General features: G+C 43.4%; 1 protein-coding gene across 3 annotated transcripts in view; it reads right to left on the bottom strand.

The window, feature by feature from the left end:
- Nucleotides 1-11,355: 11,355 nt before the first annotated feature.
- The window catches only part of RBM47 (RNA binding motif protein 47), a 205,730-nt gene continuing 200,107 nt past the window's right edge, over nt 11,356-16,978 (bottom strand). For all 3 annotated transcript variants that reach the window (XM_003258613.4, XM_003258612.4, XM_030801158.1), the window contains one exon: nt 11,356-13,836. In XM_003258613.4, the coding sequence (XP_003258661.2) occupies nt 13,597-13,836 (240 nt within the window). In that variant the 3' untranslated portion in view covers nt 11,356-13,596. The remainder of the gene's footprint in view (nt 13,837-16,978) is intronic.

The raw sequence follows: 16,978 nt of genomic DNA, 5'->3' as shown, positions 1-16,978 counted from the left end.
TTAGTCGTATCCTGGCTTCTCTGTGTGTGCGTGTGTGTGCACGAACATGTGTGTGATAATAAAAATATTTAACTACCTGTATGACACAGAATCCACCAATCAGAATAGGTGCTGATCAATCAGCCTAGCTGTTGGCTGATACCCATATGCTGTCTACTGACCAATCGTGAGAATGTTCAACAGTCTGAGTTGACAGGACTGGTCCTTGAAAAGGGAACTGTCACAATGCAGCAATTCCTCTTTTCCTTAGGTAAGACCTGAGTCTCAGGACTATTGTCTCACTACGGACTGAACAGAAACTGACTTGATGGTCAATGCTGAGGGCTGATGGACATCCGGCTGGCAGCCACCCTTCCCTGAATCCCACTGATGTCATGTGTGGGGAGTCTCGGAGCACCGTGATTTAAGGCAAATGAAAAATACATCCATTTATATTTTCCGAAAGTAATATACTGTCTTATGTTAAAATGGGTCCTACTTTAAAATTCATAGTTTTACTCCACCTCCTTATATCCAACTACCTTCTAGACTTTGCCTGGATCTTCCAAAGGCATCTCAAGCTCAACACGTCTCAATATGTCCCAGTATGACTGGACTTGTCTTATGCTCAACCAAATTTGCCATTCTGTCTGTACTCTCCATTTAAGTAAATTGCAATCCGGTGGTGGGGTTTAAGAAATGAATTCTGGGTTGGGCGCGGTGGCTCACGCCTGTAATCCTAGCAGTTTGGGAGGCCAAGGCAGGTGGATCACTTGAAGTCAGGAATTCAAGACCAGCTTGGCCAATATGGTGAAACTCCACTCTACTGAAAATACAAAAATTCGCCAGGCATGGTGGCACGTGCTTGCAATCCCAGCTACTTGGGAGGCTGAGGCAAGAGAATCACTTGAACCCAGGAGGTGGAGGTTGCAGTGAGCCGAGATCACGCCACTGTACTCCAGCGTGGGCGACAGAGCGAGACTCTGTCTCAAAGAAAAAAAAAAAAAAGAAAAGAAAAGAAAAGAAAAAAAGAAAAGAAAAGAAAAGAAAAAGACGAATTCTGTAGTCAGACTGTATGAGTCTAAATCCTGATTCTTCCACTTACTAGCTGTGTAACCTTGCGTAACCTACTTAAACTCTCTATGCCTCAGGTTCCTAGTCTGTAAAATGGAGTTAAGAATATTGTCAACTCACGGAGTTGTTAGGAGGATTAAATGGGTCAATTCACGTAAACTGCCTAGTGCAGAGTTATGGACTCTCAGCTCCATAAAACTGCACCATATCTGCCCAATTACCCAGATGAGAAACGCAGGAGTCATTCTTCATCCACCTCCCTTTGCCCTATCACTTACTAGTCACCAGCACTGATCGACTTCAACTTAGCACCTCCTGAGTCCATTTCCTGTCCCTTTGCTATCACCTTAGCCCAGCCCACCATCATTTCTCACCTGCTTTCTGCAACAGCCTCCTAACTGGTCCCCCTCCCTTCAGCATTTTTCCCCTCCAGTCTAGTCTCATCCTCTGGCCAGAACATTCTCTCTAAAGTGCAATTCTGATCAAGCCACTCTTCTGTTGAAAATCAATTATTTGCTGGGCACAGTGGCTCATGCCTGTAATCTCAGCACTTTGGAAGGCAGAGGCAAACTCTGGACCTGAGGTCAGGAGTTTGAGACCAGCCTGGCCAACATGGCGAAACCTAGTCTCTACTAAAAATACAAAAATCAGCCAGGCATGGTGGCATGCACCTCTAATACCAGCTACTTGGGAGGCTGAGGCAGGAGAATCACTTGAACCCAGGAGGTGGAAGTTGCAGTGAGGGAAGATCATGCCACTACACTCCAGCCTGGGTGACAGGAGAGAAATGTTGTCTCAAAAAAAAAAAAAAAAAATCAATCATTGACTCCTCACTGTGGTCAGGATAGAATGTTACACCTGAGTTGCCAACTGGGCACAGCGTGCACCAGCTCCCTCCCACACGCACCTTCCAGCAACTCTCTTCAGCCTCATATCACTGGCCTCACCTCCCATGCTAGGCTTTGCTTATTTTATGTTCTTTACAGATCCATTGCTCCCTTTATCAAGATTCCTTCTGCCCTGTCTGAGCCTTCAGAACTCAACTTAGAAGTCCCCGATGCAGGAGCAGCTCCCTGAACCCCAAGTCTGGGGTTAAGTATCACTTCTCTGTGCTACCCAAGCACCAGGATTTATCTCTGTCCTAACACTTCTCCCACTAGTTTATCACAATCTTTTAACTTGTCTGTGTTCTCACTAGACCAGTACCTTCTTGAGGACAGGACTTTTAGCTCTCTATCTTCAATGCCTAGCCCAAGTATATATATAGTAGGTGCTCAATAAATACTTGATGAATAAGTGGGAGTTTGTTGGGTGGACACTCCTAGAGGGAAGGGAGCCTTTTTTTTTCTTCGAGATGGAGTCTCACTCTGTCGCCCAGGCTGGAGTGCAGTGGCCAGATCTCAGCTTACTGCAAGCTCCGCCTCCCAGGTTCACGCCATTCTCCTGGCTCAGCCTCCTGAGTAGCTGGGACTATAGGTGCCCACCACCACGCCCGGCTAATTTTTTGTATTTTTAGTGGAGACGGGGTTTCACGGTGTTAGCCAGGATGGTCTCGATCTCCTGACCTCGTGATCCGTCTGCCTCGGCCTCCCAAAGTGCTGGGATTACAGGTATGAGCTACCGTGCTCGGCCGGGAAGGGAGCTTTTTAAAGGAACTGCAAATATTAATGGTTCGGAATAATGGGAGAGAATGGTAAGCAGGTGAAAGACAAAATCAAAGTTTTCAGTAACCAGGACAGGCACTGGTCAGTCAGAGAAACATGGGCAGTAAGTGACCAAAACGGCCATACCAGTGCATAGTGGATATCAGTTCTGCCCATATGCAACTGGCAGGATATAATTCTGAAAACATGCACAGAAGCCAGTTTATAAAGGGCCTTGTGTGTTTTAAGCTAAAGTGTCTGGACTTGGTACAGTCAGCAGTGGGATACCCCTAAAGATATGTGATATGGGTGACACTCAGATTTGATTTTAGGAAGATCACTGTGGCCCCAGGGTGGAGGGCAAATGAAAGAGAAGCAAGAGACCGGGCGCAGTGGCTCACGCCTGTAATCCCAGCACTTTGGGAGGCTGAGGCGGGTGGATCACGAGGTCAGGAGATCGAGATCAGCCTGGCCAACATAGTTGTTGTCTCTACTAAAAATGCAAACAATTAGCCGGCCGTGGTGGCACAGGCCTATAGTCCCAGCTACTTGTGAGGCTGAGGCAGGAGAATTGCTGGAACCCGGGAGGCAGATGTTGCAGTGAGCGGAGAGTGCACTGCGCTCCAGCCTGGGAGACAAAGCGAGACTGTCTAAAAAAAAAAAAAAAAAAAAATTGAATTTTGAGTATCATTGTATCTTGTGCAAGAAACTTATCCTTTTTAGGCCTCAATTTCTCCCTTGATAAAATGGAGATCATGTTCACCATTTTGTCTTTAGGCCCCATCACAAGGCCTGGCACATAAATACTTGAAAAACAAAACATTTGTTGAATGAATGGGAAGGGGAGAAGAATGTCTTCTGTAACGATCTTACAGGATTGTCATGAAGGTCAAGGGAGATAGAGCTTTAGAAAGGCTTCTGTGGCCAATGAAATGCTATTCAAGGATTAGCTGATTATCCTCGATTGGCATGTCTTTCCAGCATTTTGTGTCGTATATCTTTTATTTGAGACACTAGTTGTTAATACTATTCATTGAACTGTCCAGAGGGTCTGATTATTTGGCCCCTCAGCAACTCAGAAGGCCTGGTCTAGCCTCCCTAGATTGGGCTGCTTTTGTGGTACAGTGTCCTGGAGCTGGTGGAGAACCTCCTGACTCTTGAAGTCGTTCTCTTTATTTGACTGGCTATGGCCTTAACTTCCAAAGTTAGGGCTTTTTTCCTTAGCTTAGTGGACAAGGGATTTGTTCAATGAAAACCACATAACTCAGGAGGCCAGCCACAGTGTCTCACGCCTGTAATCCCAGCACTTTGGTAGGATGAGATGGGAGGATCGCTTGAGCAAAGGAATTTGAGACCATCTTGAGCAACATGGCAAAACCCCATCTCTACAAAAAATACAAAAAATTAGCTGGATGTGGTGGCACATGCCTGTAGTGCCAGCTACTCGGGAGGCTGAGGTGGAAAGATCAACCGAGCCTGAGAAGTCGAGGCTGCAGTGAGCAGGGATTGTGCCACCGCACTCCAGCCTGGGTGACGGAGCAAGACCCTGTCTCAAAACAAACAAACAAACAAACAAAATACAAAAAATTAGCCAGGCGCAGTGGCAGGCGCCTGTAGTCCCAGCTACTCGGGAGGCTGAGGCAGGAGAATGGCGTGAACCCGGGAGGCGGAGCATGCAGTGAGCCGAGGTCACGCCACTGCACTCCAGCCTGGGCGACAGAGCGAGACCCTGTCTCAAAACAAACAAAAGACAAAAAGCCCCACATAGCTCACCTCCTTGGGAATGAATTTGTTTCTTTGTTCCCTTTCTGAGAGCAACATTTAATAAAAGACATGCTAGAATGTAAGAGGCTTGGAGGCCACTGGGAAAAAAAAATGTAGAAAGGTAACCCTATAAGACCTTCAGACTCCAGAAAGTTTTGCATCTATATTCTGCAATGTGTGTAATTTTTAAACTTTCCTTTCCACTTGCTCCAATGTCCTTTATGATAAAGTGACTCTATTAGGAGATCGGTGTGACTTCTAGAACAAACAAATGACTCTACATCCTTACAAAATGGGTGATCTATAATCCCTCCAACCCCAGCCCCAGCTCTAGAGTTAGATATTCCAGGTTCAGATCTACACTGTTTCACTTACTCACCAGCAACGTGGTCTCAGGAGAAATTATTAAACCTCCTTCTGCCTCCTTGCTTTTTATCTGTAAAATGGGGTATTAATAGTAGCATGAGGTCAGGAGATCAAGACCATCCTGGTTTACACAGTGAAACCCCTTCTCCACTAAAAATACAAAACAATTAGTCAGGCGTGGTGGCGGGCGCCTGTAGTCCCAGCTACTTGGGAGGCTGAGGCAGGAGAATGGTGTAAACCTGGGAGGCGGAGCTTGCAGTGAGCCGAGATAGCGTCACTGCACTCCAGCCTGGGCGACAGAGCGAGACTCCGTCTCAAAAAAAAAAAAAAATAGTAGAACGCTCAAGTGTGAAAACATGATGCATGCAAAACTAATCTATGCTGTAGATTTGGCTGTTTCCCTTGTTGAGGTGGTCACTGGAAAGGGCCATGAAAAACCTCTGGAAGGCTGGTCATGTTACTCATCTGGATGTTGGTTACATGGATGTGCTCAGTTTGTGAAAATTCATCAAGCTCTCTATGGTATGTACACTACTGTATCTATGTTACTCTTTTAATAAAAAGTTTAAAAAATACCCATGTAAACTACTTGACCATTGGCATACATGGTAAGTTACTGTCAGCCATTATTCTTATCTCCTGCTGAATGATCATCATCTAAGACTTTAACATTATTCCCAAACACAAGGGAAATGAGGAACAAAAAAAAGACATGCTCACCGAAGGCAGCCTTGACTGAGCACTCAATGGCATGGCTATTTGCACTAAAGAGTTGGGTAATTTCTAAGTAGATTATTTTGACTGTTGTCTCTTATGCACAAGAGATTCCCTCTATAAATGCTAGAGCACATTTAGAATCAGTTGCATTTCCGGAATTTCTGTCCATAGGGGAGTGTCTTATTTGGAAAGCGGACATTAGGGGTTTGTTGGGAAGCTGAGTCTGCATAGTACTCTATATAAGATTGAGAAGGGGTCAAATGGCCAAATTTGAATTGGGGTGAAGGTGTGAGGATGGTGAGGTCGATGGAAATAAAACTATCTCATGGTGCTATCAGTTTGGAATAAAGGTCCTGAAAAAGGAGAGGAAAAATCCCAGCAGAACCAAACTGGCATGGCCCAGTGTTATCACAATACCATTAAGCGCAAATGTTTTGACCCAGCACACCCCTAGCAAGGTCATCTCAGAAACAACTGGGCTTCAGTGACATCTCTTAGCTGCCTCAGAATGACTAAGGTTATTTAAACCTCATGGTTGGTTAATCATTAATGAAGATTTTTGACAAACAAAGTAGAACAAGCCAAGAAAGAAGGGTGGCTAAAAATTAGCCTAGGAAAGTTCATATTTCTTGCATATGCAGGGATTTGTGTTGCTTTTGTTTCTGGTAACTGTGCAGAATGGAGTTTCAAGGAAATACAATCCTGTTGGGGAAGCCAATATGTCTCTGAAGATTTTACTTGGGACTCTCCTCCACTGTATTAGTCCATTCTCATGCTACTAGTAGAGACATATGCGTGACTGGGTAATTTATAAAGGAAAGATTCAATGGACTCACAGCTCCACTTGGCCAAGGAGGCCTCACAATCATGGCAGAAGGTGAAGGAGGAGCAAAGGCATGTCTTACATGGCAGCAGACAGGGCAGCGTGTGCAGGGGAACTGCCCTTTATAAAACCATCAGATCTCATGAGACTTACTATCATGAGAACAGCACAGGAAAAACCTGCCCCCATGATTCAATCACCTCCCATCGGGTCCCTCCCATGACACGTGGGGATTATGGGAGCTATAATTCAAGACGAGATTTGGGTGGGGACACAGCCAAACCGTATCATCCACCCTCAGTCATCTGGAGGACTATAGGCCTCCATCACCTTGCTGAGAAGCCTGCATTCCTGTCCCATGGGGGGTTTACATAGGAAAAGTGGGGACACCCAGATGCAGCTGCTGTATGATCCAAGAGGAAAGGGCGAAGGTCCCAGAGGTTGGAATCTGGATCTGCACAAGAAATGGGTGGGCAGCCCTAAAAGTTTTGATTGCCGCTATAAACTCCTGGACAAGCTCAGAGTTGGGAGGCATCCCCCCTGGGGCCAGGAAGGCAGCAGGAAGGGAGTTTTTCACTAGGGGCAGCTCTAGCTTCAGCAGTGTAGATATATGCAGGGCTCCACCATTTCCTGAAAGTCCTAAGGAGGAATGAATGATTGAGGGTTCTTTCCACGTGATTACTGGCTCCCCTAGCTTCCTTGTAATAGGGACCAAATCTCTTCCTCCCACAGCTAACGCAGGGCGATGAACCCTATTTAATGTTGAACCGTGCAAAGGTTGGATTTCTTCACACTTTCTCCTCCTTTAAGGCAGCCACCCTGAACTGCTTTCATGGACTTGATGATACCGTGTTCTTTCCTCCGGGCCCAGGCATTTCCCGCTCCCTTTTCTCCCTACTCATCTGCCTAACTCCTACTCATCTTGCAGGTCTCTGGCTTGAGCCTGGGTGTGTGCCCCTCCCATAAAACAGCCTTATCATGCCTGGGAGTTTCCAGAAGGCAGAGGGTCAATTTTGTTGACTTATTTCTCTGGTGAATCCTGCATAGTTGGCACTCTAGCAATGAATGTTTATGGAATAAACAGGTGAATAAAAGAATAAAAAATTTCAGTGAATGAAAGAGTTAAAAAATAATAAAATGATTTAAAATGGAAAGCCTTGATAGAATTAACAAAGAGGAATGCAGTCACACTAGAGTTTAAAAAGGAGATGGGAAAGGAAATAACTGTCTATAACTCGTCTCACCTTTTTTTTTTTTTTTTGAGATGTTGTCTTGCTCTGTCACCCAGGCTGGAGTGTGGTGGCACGATCTCGGCTCACGGCAACCTCTGCCTCCTGGGTTCAAGTGATTCTCCTGCCTCAGCCTCCTGAGTAGCAGGGATTACAGGCACACACCAGCATGCCCAGCTAATTTTTTTTTTTTTTTTGAGACGGAGTCTCGCTCTGTCACCCAGGCTGGAGTGCAGTGGCGCAATCTCGGCTCACTGCAAGCTCCGCCTCCCGGGTTCACGCCATTCTCCTGCCTCAGCCTCTCCGAGTAGCTGGGACTACAGGCGCCCACCACCACGCCCGGCTAATTTTTTTGTATTTTTAGTAGAGACGGGGTTTCACCGTGGTCTCGATCTCCTGACCTCGTGATCCGCCCCCCTCAGCCTCCCAAAGTGCTGGGATTACAAGCGTGAGCCACCGCACCCGGCCCCAGCTAATTTTTTATATTTTTAGTAGAGACGGGGTTTCACCATGATGGCCAAGCTGGTTTTGAATTCCTGACCTCAAGTGATCCACCAGCCTCAGCCTCCCAAAGTGCTAGGATTACAGGCGTAAGCCACCATGCCTGGCCAACTCATCTCATTTTTATAATAACCTTATGAGGTCAGGATTATTATCCCTATTTTACCAGTTAAGAAACTGGTGCTCAGAGAGGTAAGGCATCATCTTCAAAGTCTCATGACTTGCAAGTAGCAAAGCTGGGGTTTCACCCCTAGACATTCCGACCACAAACCCAGCCTATTTTAGTAGTCCATGGCACTTGCTCATACAGGTAAGCATTTGGGTAATCACATTTGTCCCCTAAGTTTATTGGCATGAAGAGTTAGAAACAGGAATGCTGGGTACTAATAAGTGAAAAGAGGAGACAGGAGAAAAGGCTGTGTCCAGTCCAATAGCTTAGACCTTGGAATTGAAGTAAAACATTTTGTGGATGTCCCCTGAGTCTCTTTCTATATTTAAACCTAATCCTCCCTTTGACTTTGGGGGTTCAGAAATGGTGAATGTGTCAAGGAAAAGGTAGGATAAGGTGAGAACATCTGTGTCATCCTACCCAGTAGTTTTGTAAAAAGCTGAAGATGGATTTTGTTTTTAGGGTCATGGTGTCAAAACGTTATTTCATCAAAACAGCCATGCCAAAATGTCACACTTCCTATGACTTAAAAAATCAAATCCAAGGCCAGGCGCGGTGGCTCATGCCTGTAATCCCAGCACTTTGGGAGGCTGAGGTGGGCAGATCACGAGGTCAGGAGATCGAGGCCATCTTGGCTAACATGGTGAAACCCTGTCCCTACTAAAAATAGAAAAAGTTAGCTGGGCGTGGTGGCAGGCGCTTGTAGTCCCAGCTACTCCGGAGGCTGAGGCAGGAGAATGGTGTGAACCCGGGAGGTGGAGCTTGCAGTGAGCTGAGATTGCGCCACTGCACTCCAGCCTGGGCGACAGAGCGAGACTCCGTCTCAAAAAAAAAAAAAAAAAATCAAATCCAAACAAAACAAAACAAAAAACTCAAATACAAAGCCTCAGTGCCCAGAAGGCTTTATAATAAAGAAATCATATAAAAATGGAATATACAAGAAAAATCAGGTGATGTTTTCTAACTCTTCTTTCAATTAAGTGCTTTGCATGTTGTCATGACAGACATTTTTGGAATCAAAAAAATGAGGCATTTAGAACCTGGGACAAGAAGTCTTCAGCGTAGAGTTTTTTTTTTTTTTTTTTATGACAAGGTTTCACTCTGTCACCCAGGCTGGAGTGCAGTGGCGTGATATCGGCTCACTGCAACCACTGCCCTCCTGGGTTCAACTGATTCTCCTGCCTCAGCCTCCTGAGTAGCTGGGACTATGGGTGCCACCACCATGCCCAGCTAATTTTTATATTTTTAGTAGAGATGGGGTTTCACCATGTTGGTCTTGAACTCCTGACCTCAAGTGATCCACCTGCCTTGGCCTCCTAAAATGCTGGGATTACAGGTGGCAGCCACTGCGCTTGGCCTTGAATATAGATTTGAGTCCTATTACCAGCTGTGTGATCTTGACCAGTCACATATCTTTATCTGTCCTGCCTGTTTCACTGAGTTCTTGTGAGGTCCATCTGAGGTTAAGGAAGCCTAACAGCCCAGTGAATCACATGGTCATAGTCATTATCCTCATGTGACACGCTATTGGCCTCCTCATTTTGATTGTTAGTTCTTTTTCTAAAGAGATCAATTTAACCTGAATGTGATCCTGCAACTTGAAGACCTTTTGTACTTGTTTCCTAGAACAAGAAGATCAGCAGATCTTGTTGCCCCTAAAAACACTGCCTAATAAGCTGTCATCTTGGGAAGTTTCCCGGTCTGTTCTACCTCTAAAAAGGCCTTTATCTATTTAAGAGGAAGCAGAAAGTTAGAATTCCAAGAATGCAGGTTGGGAGGCCATAGTCCAGGTTTAAATCTAAGAAGGTAAAATTCTTAATCACTGGCAAATCCAAGTGGGACTTTATTCTATTGACAATCCACCACCCTCCCTTCTGTCATCTGATTGGCTTTGATGATAGATACTGTCCGAAGTTAGTGATGATCTCTAGAGAAAAGGAAAGTGTCCTGTTAACCTTGCTATGCACTGTGAAAAGGAGAAACAAGAAGGTTTTGGTTTCAAATGCAATGACCAACATCAAGGTCATCCCAGCACTTTCATGAGACCATCAAAAAACTCAATGTACATCAACTCTCTCCATTTAAAATTCTGCGTGTAAAGCCTTTGGGATTATAAATCAACTTTGGCACTGAGGGTAGTGACAAGCTTTGTCACATCCTATTCCAATCCAGATTTGAGTATTATTTGAGTGTTCAATCTCCTACCGCTTGAGCCAAAGTTTGAGGATACTCATAATTCACAATTCAGCTATGTAACCCATCTTTTTTTTTTAGACGGAGTTTTGCTGTTGTTGTCCAGGCTGGAGTGAAAGGCATGATCTCGACTCACTGCAACCTCCACCTCCTGGGTTCAAGCAATTCTCCTACCTCAGCCTCCCACGTAGCTGGGACTACAGGCACCCACCACTATGCCTGGCTTATTTTGTTTGTATTTTTAGTAGAGATGGGGTTTCACCATGTTGGCCAGATGGTCTCGAACTCCTGACCTCAGGTGATCTGTCCGCCTTGGCCTCCCAAAGCGCTGGGATTACAGGAGTGAGCCACCACACCTGGCCAATGTAATCCATCTTCAATGGTAGTCCCAAGACAAACACATGACCGTAACTTGCTGATTTCTCCGATGGAAAATATCGAATTAGCCAATCCTTTCTATGCTGTAAGGCTTTTCCTAATTTTTTTAGAAAAAATAAATCAGTATAAAGAAAACACAATTTAAAATAAGGTCTTGCGATTGCTTTAAAGAAAGCTTTATTTACTACATACATCCTAAGAATGTACTGTAAATGGAGCAAGATCTAAATAAAAGCTTTTCAAATATAAAGCAGCTAAAGTTAACTAAACCACTAGCAATGTTTGAAAACAGAACTCTAAAACTTTTTTTTTTACATTTATATAGTTTGTTCTTAACACTAAAAAAAAAAAAAGTTCACATTTCAAGTTATAAACTTACCTCAGTAGTGTACGTGAAATGGTTTTGAAACAGTAGGAACAGAAAAGTCCCAGATAGGAGGCTCACTGATACTTAATTGGCCATGTCACCAACGTTTGTTTTTACGGGAGTTTGGTGGTTGCCATGTTAAGGTATCATTGTTTTTTTATTCTTTCTTTCTTTCCTTCCTTCCTTCCTTCCTTCCTTTCTTTTCTTTCTTCCTCTTCCTCCTTCTTCTTTTTTGCAAATAATTTACAGGCATATGTAAAATACAGTAACAATACTGGGTCACAGTTTCGTCCAGTGAAACTCTGTGACAATCCTTCACTAGAAGGAGAGTACTTTTTTTACACAGTCAGGGGATGAGGATCTGATCCGAATTACATTTTGCTGAGTCACTCATTCCAACAGATTTGAGTTTGAATGCAGCTTGTGGGGTACATCATCAGGAACATTGCACAATTACTTTATGTCATTTAAAAGAATGATGGAAAGGAATGTTAGGGGTGCTTAAAGGCCTCAGTAGGCACTCAATAATTTTATAGAATAGTTAAATAAATATTGCTTACACATAAAAACTCATCTCATTTCAAGATGAGGGGGAAAAAGGCATTTGGGAATCTCTTAATTTAAAACAAAACAAAAGTACTTGCTAAGGGCATGATCCTCTTATGAATCCACAAGAATTCAGCCATCAACAAAAATCCCGTGAGTGGAAAGATTGTATGGATCTCTAACATGACATAAAAACGCAACTGCGTACTTGCTACCTTATTGCACACCTCACTTCCTTGATTGAGCCTTTAAAAAAAATTCCAAGTTGATATATTTTTTTTAAAAAGCAGATGACAATCTTAACATTTTACTGTATTTTACATTCACTCTGCTAAACAAAAGCCTTTAAACAGGCACAAAACACTGCAACAATACATTAACTTCCTAATAAAACAAACCTTTTTAATAACATTGAAATAAAATGGTTTCATTTTGCATTAAACTACATACCATGAACTTCTGCAACATAAAAGGACTAAAAACAAGCATTAGAAGATATTTACAAACTATCTTTAAACTTCTACAGGTCTCTCCTCCTCCTCCTGGATGTGCACACCCCAATTCAGTTCACCCATCAAGTGCACAGCAAAGGAAGAGAGGCCCATTTAATAAACATAATGTTTCCAACACCCTTGAGGACCACGGACAGTTTTGCATGAAACATGGTAAGGCAACTAGAAGCATAACTTTCTGCTGACAAGAGTCTCTGGGGGTCTTGTCTACGATAACATACATTCTTTGTCCCTACAAACTCATACTTCAAAAATGAATAAAAGCATTAGAAATGGCATTAAAGTTTTATATTGGGCAATTAAATAGCTATGCAAAGGTGTCTTATGCAACTCGATTAAAACCTTGTGCTTACTCTGCTACTGAAAATAGCACACATAGAAGATAATACTTCCCCAACCAAACCAAACCAAAACAAAAAACAACAAAACAACAAACCCCAACAAAAACCCAGGAAGAAGTATAAAAGCCACCAGCTCCTCTATCAGAGCTATTCATCAGTCCTAGGCTTGCCAAACATTGCGGTGGGACTGGGAATCTGGGGAGGAGGGGACAGGGTGAGAGATGGCAGGGAGCAGGGGCATGTTTAAGGCTAAGGCACATGGAGAATGAGCCCCGGCTAATGGTGGCAAAGGAGAGCTTTCCAGTGTTTGGACTCAGAAGTGTGGCAAGTCTTTTCAATGTTGGCTTAAGGAGAGATCCAGTGTTTAATTTCTTTTAAAAAATAGTACCGCCATGATGATACATGGTAACACCGTCAACCCTTAATGCCAGCAGAAATACAGAGGTTTTACTCATTTTAAAATTGCACTTTCCAGTATAACCTTTAAAATAATGTTTTATGTAGTATTTTAAAGCACTACTGTTTGTATCTTTAAATATTGTATATATTTTTCAAAATAGTTCCCTAGCTGCTCAAGTGTGCTTTTTTTAATATATAGTTGATATATTATTGAAGGTACTACAAAATAGAAATCTCTGGAGTGCAGAAGAAAATAACCTTCATACTGAAAATATATCCTTAAAAAAACAACAACAACAACAACAACAAAAACCTCTATACAAATGTAGTACAGCATACAAATTTTTAAAAGATGGTATAAAGGCACGAACCATTGCAAGTCTTTTGGAAATGTATGAACGTAGGCCTGCTAAGTTGAAAATAGTCTTAAAAAACTAGTGAAAACTTCATGTATATAAAATATTTCAGAAATAAATCTGCTAACATTCTTCACTTTCAGGTTGCATGTGCGAATCCAACATGTTCCTTCTTCATAAATAGTCAAGCGTTCCTTCAGTGGTGTTTGTGTGGTCTGTCTTCGTGCTGGTCACCAGCCTCAGTATGTCTGGTAGACGTCGGGGATGGGGACCTGAATGGCAGCAGCAGGGAAGGCCTGAGGTATGTAGCCTGCGTATCCTCCATACACGGCGGCCGCGGCTGCCGCATTCTTCTGTAGTGTGGCGATCGTGGCTGTGGCTGGAGCAGCAAATGGCACGTAACTGGCCCCGTAGATCCCGGCAGTGGGAATTCTCTGAATGTTTGGAGCCACCGTGTATACTGGAGTTATTGGGCGGCCCTGAGGAGAAGAGACAAAAAGGAGCCTTCCTGAACACGTGTATGTACCTATCATCCATTCATTCAACAAGCGTCTCCCAGAAGATGGGAATACAAAGACACGAAAGCAAGGGAGAGGAAGGCAGAGGGGCGGGCAAATAGCAATTACTGTAAGGAAGTGGGATAAGAGCCACTGAAGAGGTAAGGTGGAGCTGCATCCTCAAACTCAGTGATGCCACCTTGTGAAAGTGAGAGGCCTGGAAGGCTGAGGGAAAGGTGAAATACAGTTGCCCCTCAGTATCCTCCCAGGGGACTGGCTCTAGGACCTCCGTGGATACCAAAATCCTCAGATGCTCAAGTCCCTGAGAGAAAATGGCGTATTTGCATCTAACCTATGCATATCCTCCTGTATACTGTAAAAAAATATTTTTTCATAGAGACAAGGTCTCACTATGTTGCCCAGGGCTGGTCTTGAACTCCTGGCCTCAAGCAATCCTCCTGTCTCAGCCTCCCAAAGTCTTGGGACCCATATACTTTAAAAATAATCTCTAGATCACTTATAATACCTAATATGATGCAAATGTTATGTAACTAGTTGTTATATTGTATTTTGACATTTGTTTTTTTTTATTGTTGTATTGTTATTTTTTATCATCTTTATTTTTTCAAGCCACGGTTGGTTGAATCCAGATGCAGAACCTGTGGATAAAGAGGACCTTCTCTGTACTGTACTTGGGAATCTTCTACTTACCATTCCACTCAATCAGTCTATGCCCCAGAGTGAGCTAGAGAAGGCAGTGGAGAATCTACCATCCACACAATTGATTTCACAGTAATTAAAAATCAGTATTTTTCCTTAAACATGGCCTCTAGATACATGCCAGCTGCCTCAACTCATACTTAACTGATGGAATACGATCTGTCTCAAAGACAGAGAGAGGAACAGACTGTGTCAACTTAGAGAAACAAAATATACTGATCTCCAAAGGGACAGCTTCTTAAGCTGTGACCTTAAAAAACTGTGACCATACACAATTTTCAGCCAATGTGATGGTTTCCATCATCTCCCACCTAAGAGATGACACCATTAATGTATACAAATTATTGTAGAAGCTTAGAGAAAGAACCAACTAATGGGGAAGTTGGAGAAAACGTCTCAGCAGCGGGGATATTTGAGCTGGGTTTTGAAGGATAAGGAGCAGTTTCCAAATGAGGAAGAAGTGGGGAAGGACAAGCTAAGGAAAGCTGCCTGAACTGTTGACAGCCAGCACTGGCTCTAGAAAAGCCCCGGCTACTTCCTTCTGTCTACTTGAAAGTGCAACATAAGATGTTTTTAGAACAAACAGGAGTACAAATGGGAAGACTGTGGTTCAGTATTTCCCAAAGTGTTTGCCATGGAACTAGTTCTGTGAGATGCTTCACTGAAAAGAGATTTTGAATAAAATAAAACATTCATTTAACAAAATATTTGGTGCACCTCAAGAGCCATAGAATGCCTTGTAGTAAATGCTGGTATGGTCTCCCTATATGTTAATACATCTTCAAAATAAATGATTCAGCATAAATGAAATGGTGAATTAAAATAATTATTTCTTCCTGGATTTTTATAAAGGAATTAGCTCTAATTTCTGTTACAAAATTTGCAAATCAGAGTACCAAAATTGTGCTCAAAGGAACTTACGAACTTCTAGCCTAACTTCTGCATTTTTAGCCCTACGTTAACTTGCTTCTTACAACACTAAACAATGAGTGTCTCATCAGCGACATTTTACAATCAGGGAGAGGAGCTCCAGAACTGGAAAGACTGTGGTTCACAGCAAGACACGAGCCATCTTTTCCACGTGTGGACATAGGTTTAATAACCAGTGCCAAAAGGGAGAGGAAATGGCAGGGAAGGCAACATGTGACTAAGATTACTTTTTAAAACTATAATCAAATAGTAATTATAATTTATAATAATTTTAATTTATAATTATAATGATAATTATAACAATTAATAACTCAGAGGCTGGGTGAGGTGGCTCATGCCTGTAATCCTAGCACTTTGGGAGGCTGAGGTAGGAGGATGGCTTGAGGCCAGGAGTTCGAGACCAGCCTGGGCAACATGGCGAAACCTTGTCTCTGCAAAAGATACAAAACTTAGCCAGGCATAGCGGTGCGTACTCCTGTAGTTCCAGCTACTTAAGAGGCTGAGGTGCGAGGATCATCTGAGCCTGGGAATTCAAGGCTGCACTGAGCCGGGATCGCACCACTGCACTCCAGCCTGGGCAATGGAAGTGAGACCTTGTCTCAAACAAAACAAAACAAACCAAACCAAACCAAACCCCCAAACTCAGGCACTATTCTAAGTGCCTTATTTGTATGACAGTACTGAATCATCACAGCCACCAGTAGAGTTGGTACTATGATTATATGGAGTGGTACGGAAGTGTTAAATGACCTGCACAAAGTGACACAGCTTTTAAGCAATGCAATGTGTGACTCTGGAGCCTGCATTTTTAGCCCTACGTTAACTTGCTTCTTACAACACTAAACAATGAGTGTCTCATCAGCGACATTTTACAATCAGGGAGAGGAGCTCCAGAACTGGAAAGACTGTGGTTCACAGCAAGACACGAGCCATCTTTTCCACGTGTGGACATAGGTTTAATAACCAGTGCCAAAAGGGAGAGGAAATGGCAGGGAAGGCAACATGTGAGAGAGACTTTTCCATGTGCTACAGGCCGGCCCAACACCTGGGTTCAGGCTGCCCACTCCAACACCAAGTTTTGCACAGAGACGTGCACTGGCTTACGGCCTGGAATCAAGAGTAGGTCCCCAAACCCATGGCTTCTCTTTTCATTCGTGTGATGTCCCTTTTATGATGGCATTCACCACACTATAAGGACAAAGCATGCAGAGATCAGGCATCTGATCTCCCAATCCCAATTCTACTCCTGGCCAGCAATTCTGTCTCCTTGCTGGGCCTTAATTTTCTTATCTGTAAAATGAGAATATATGGGGAAGCACTTGGTTTTGCTTTCCATGGTTTCAGTTACCCATGGTCAACTGAAGTCTGAAAATAGTAAACTGAAAATTTCAGAAATAAACAATTCATAAGTTTTAAATTGTGCACCCTTCTGAGTAGCTCCATGAAATCTCATGACATCCCTCTCCATCCTGCC

This window comes from Nomascus leucogenys, chromosome 20 (assembly GCF_006542625.1).
Source record: "Nomascus leucogenys isolate Asia chromosome 20, Asia_NLE_v1, whole genome shotgun sequence".
Lineage (NCBI taxonomy): Eukaryota > Metazoa > Chordata > Mammalia > Primates > Hylobatidae > Nomascus > Nomascus leucogenys.
The sequence above is the reverse complement of the archived record's forward strand: the minus strand, read 5'-3'. Positions and strand labels throughout refer to the sequence as shown.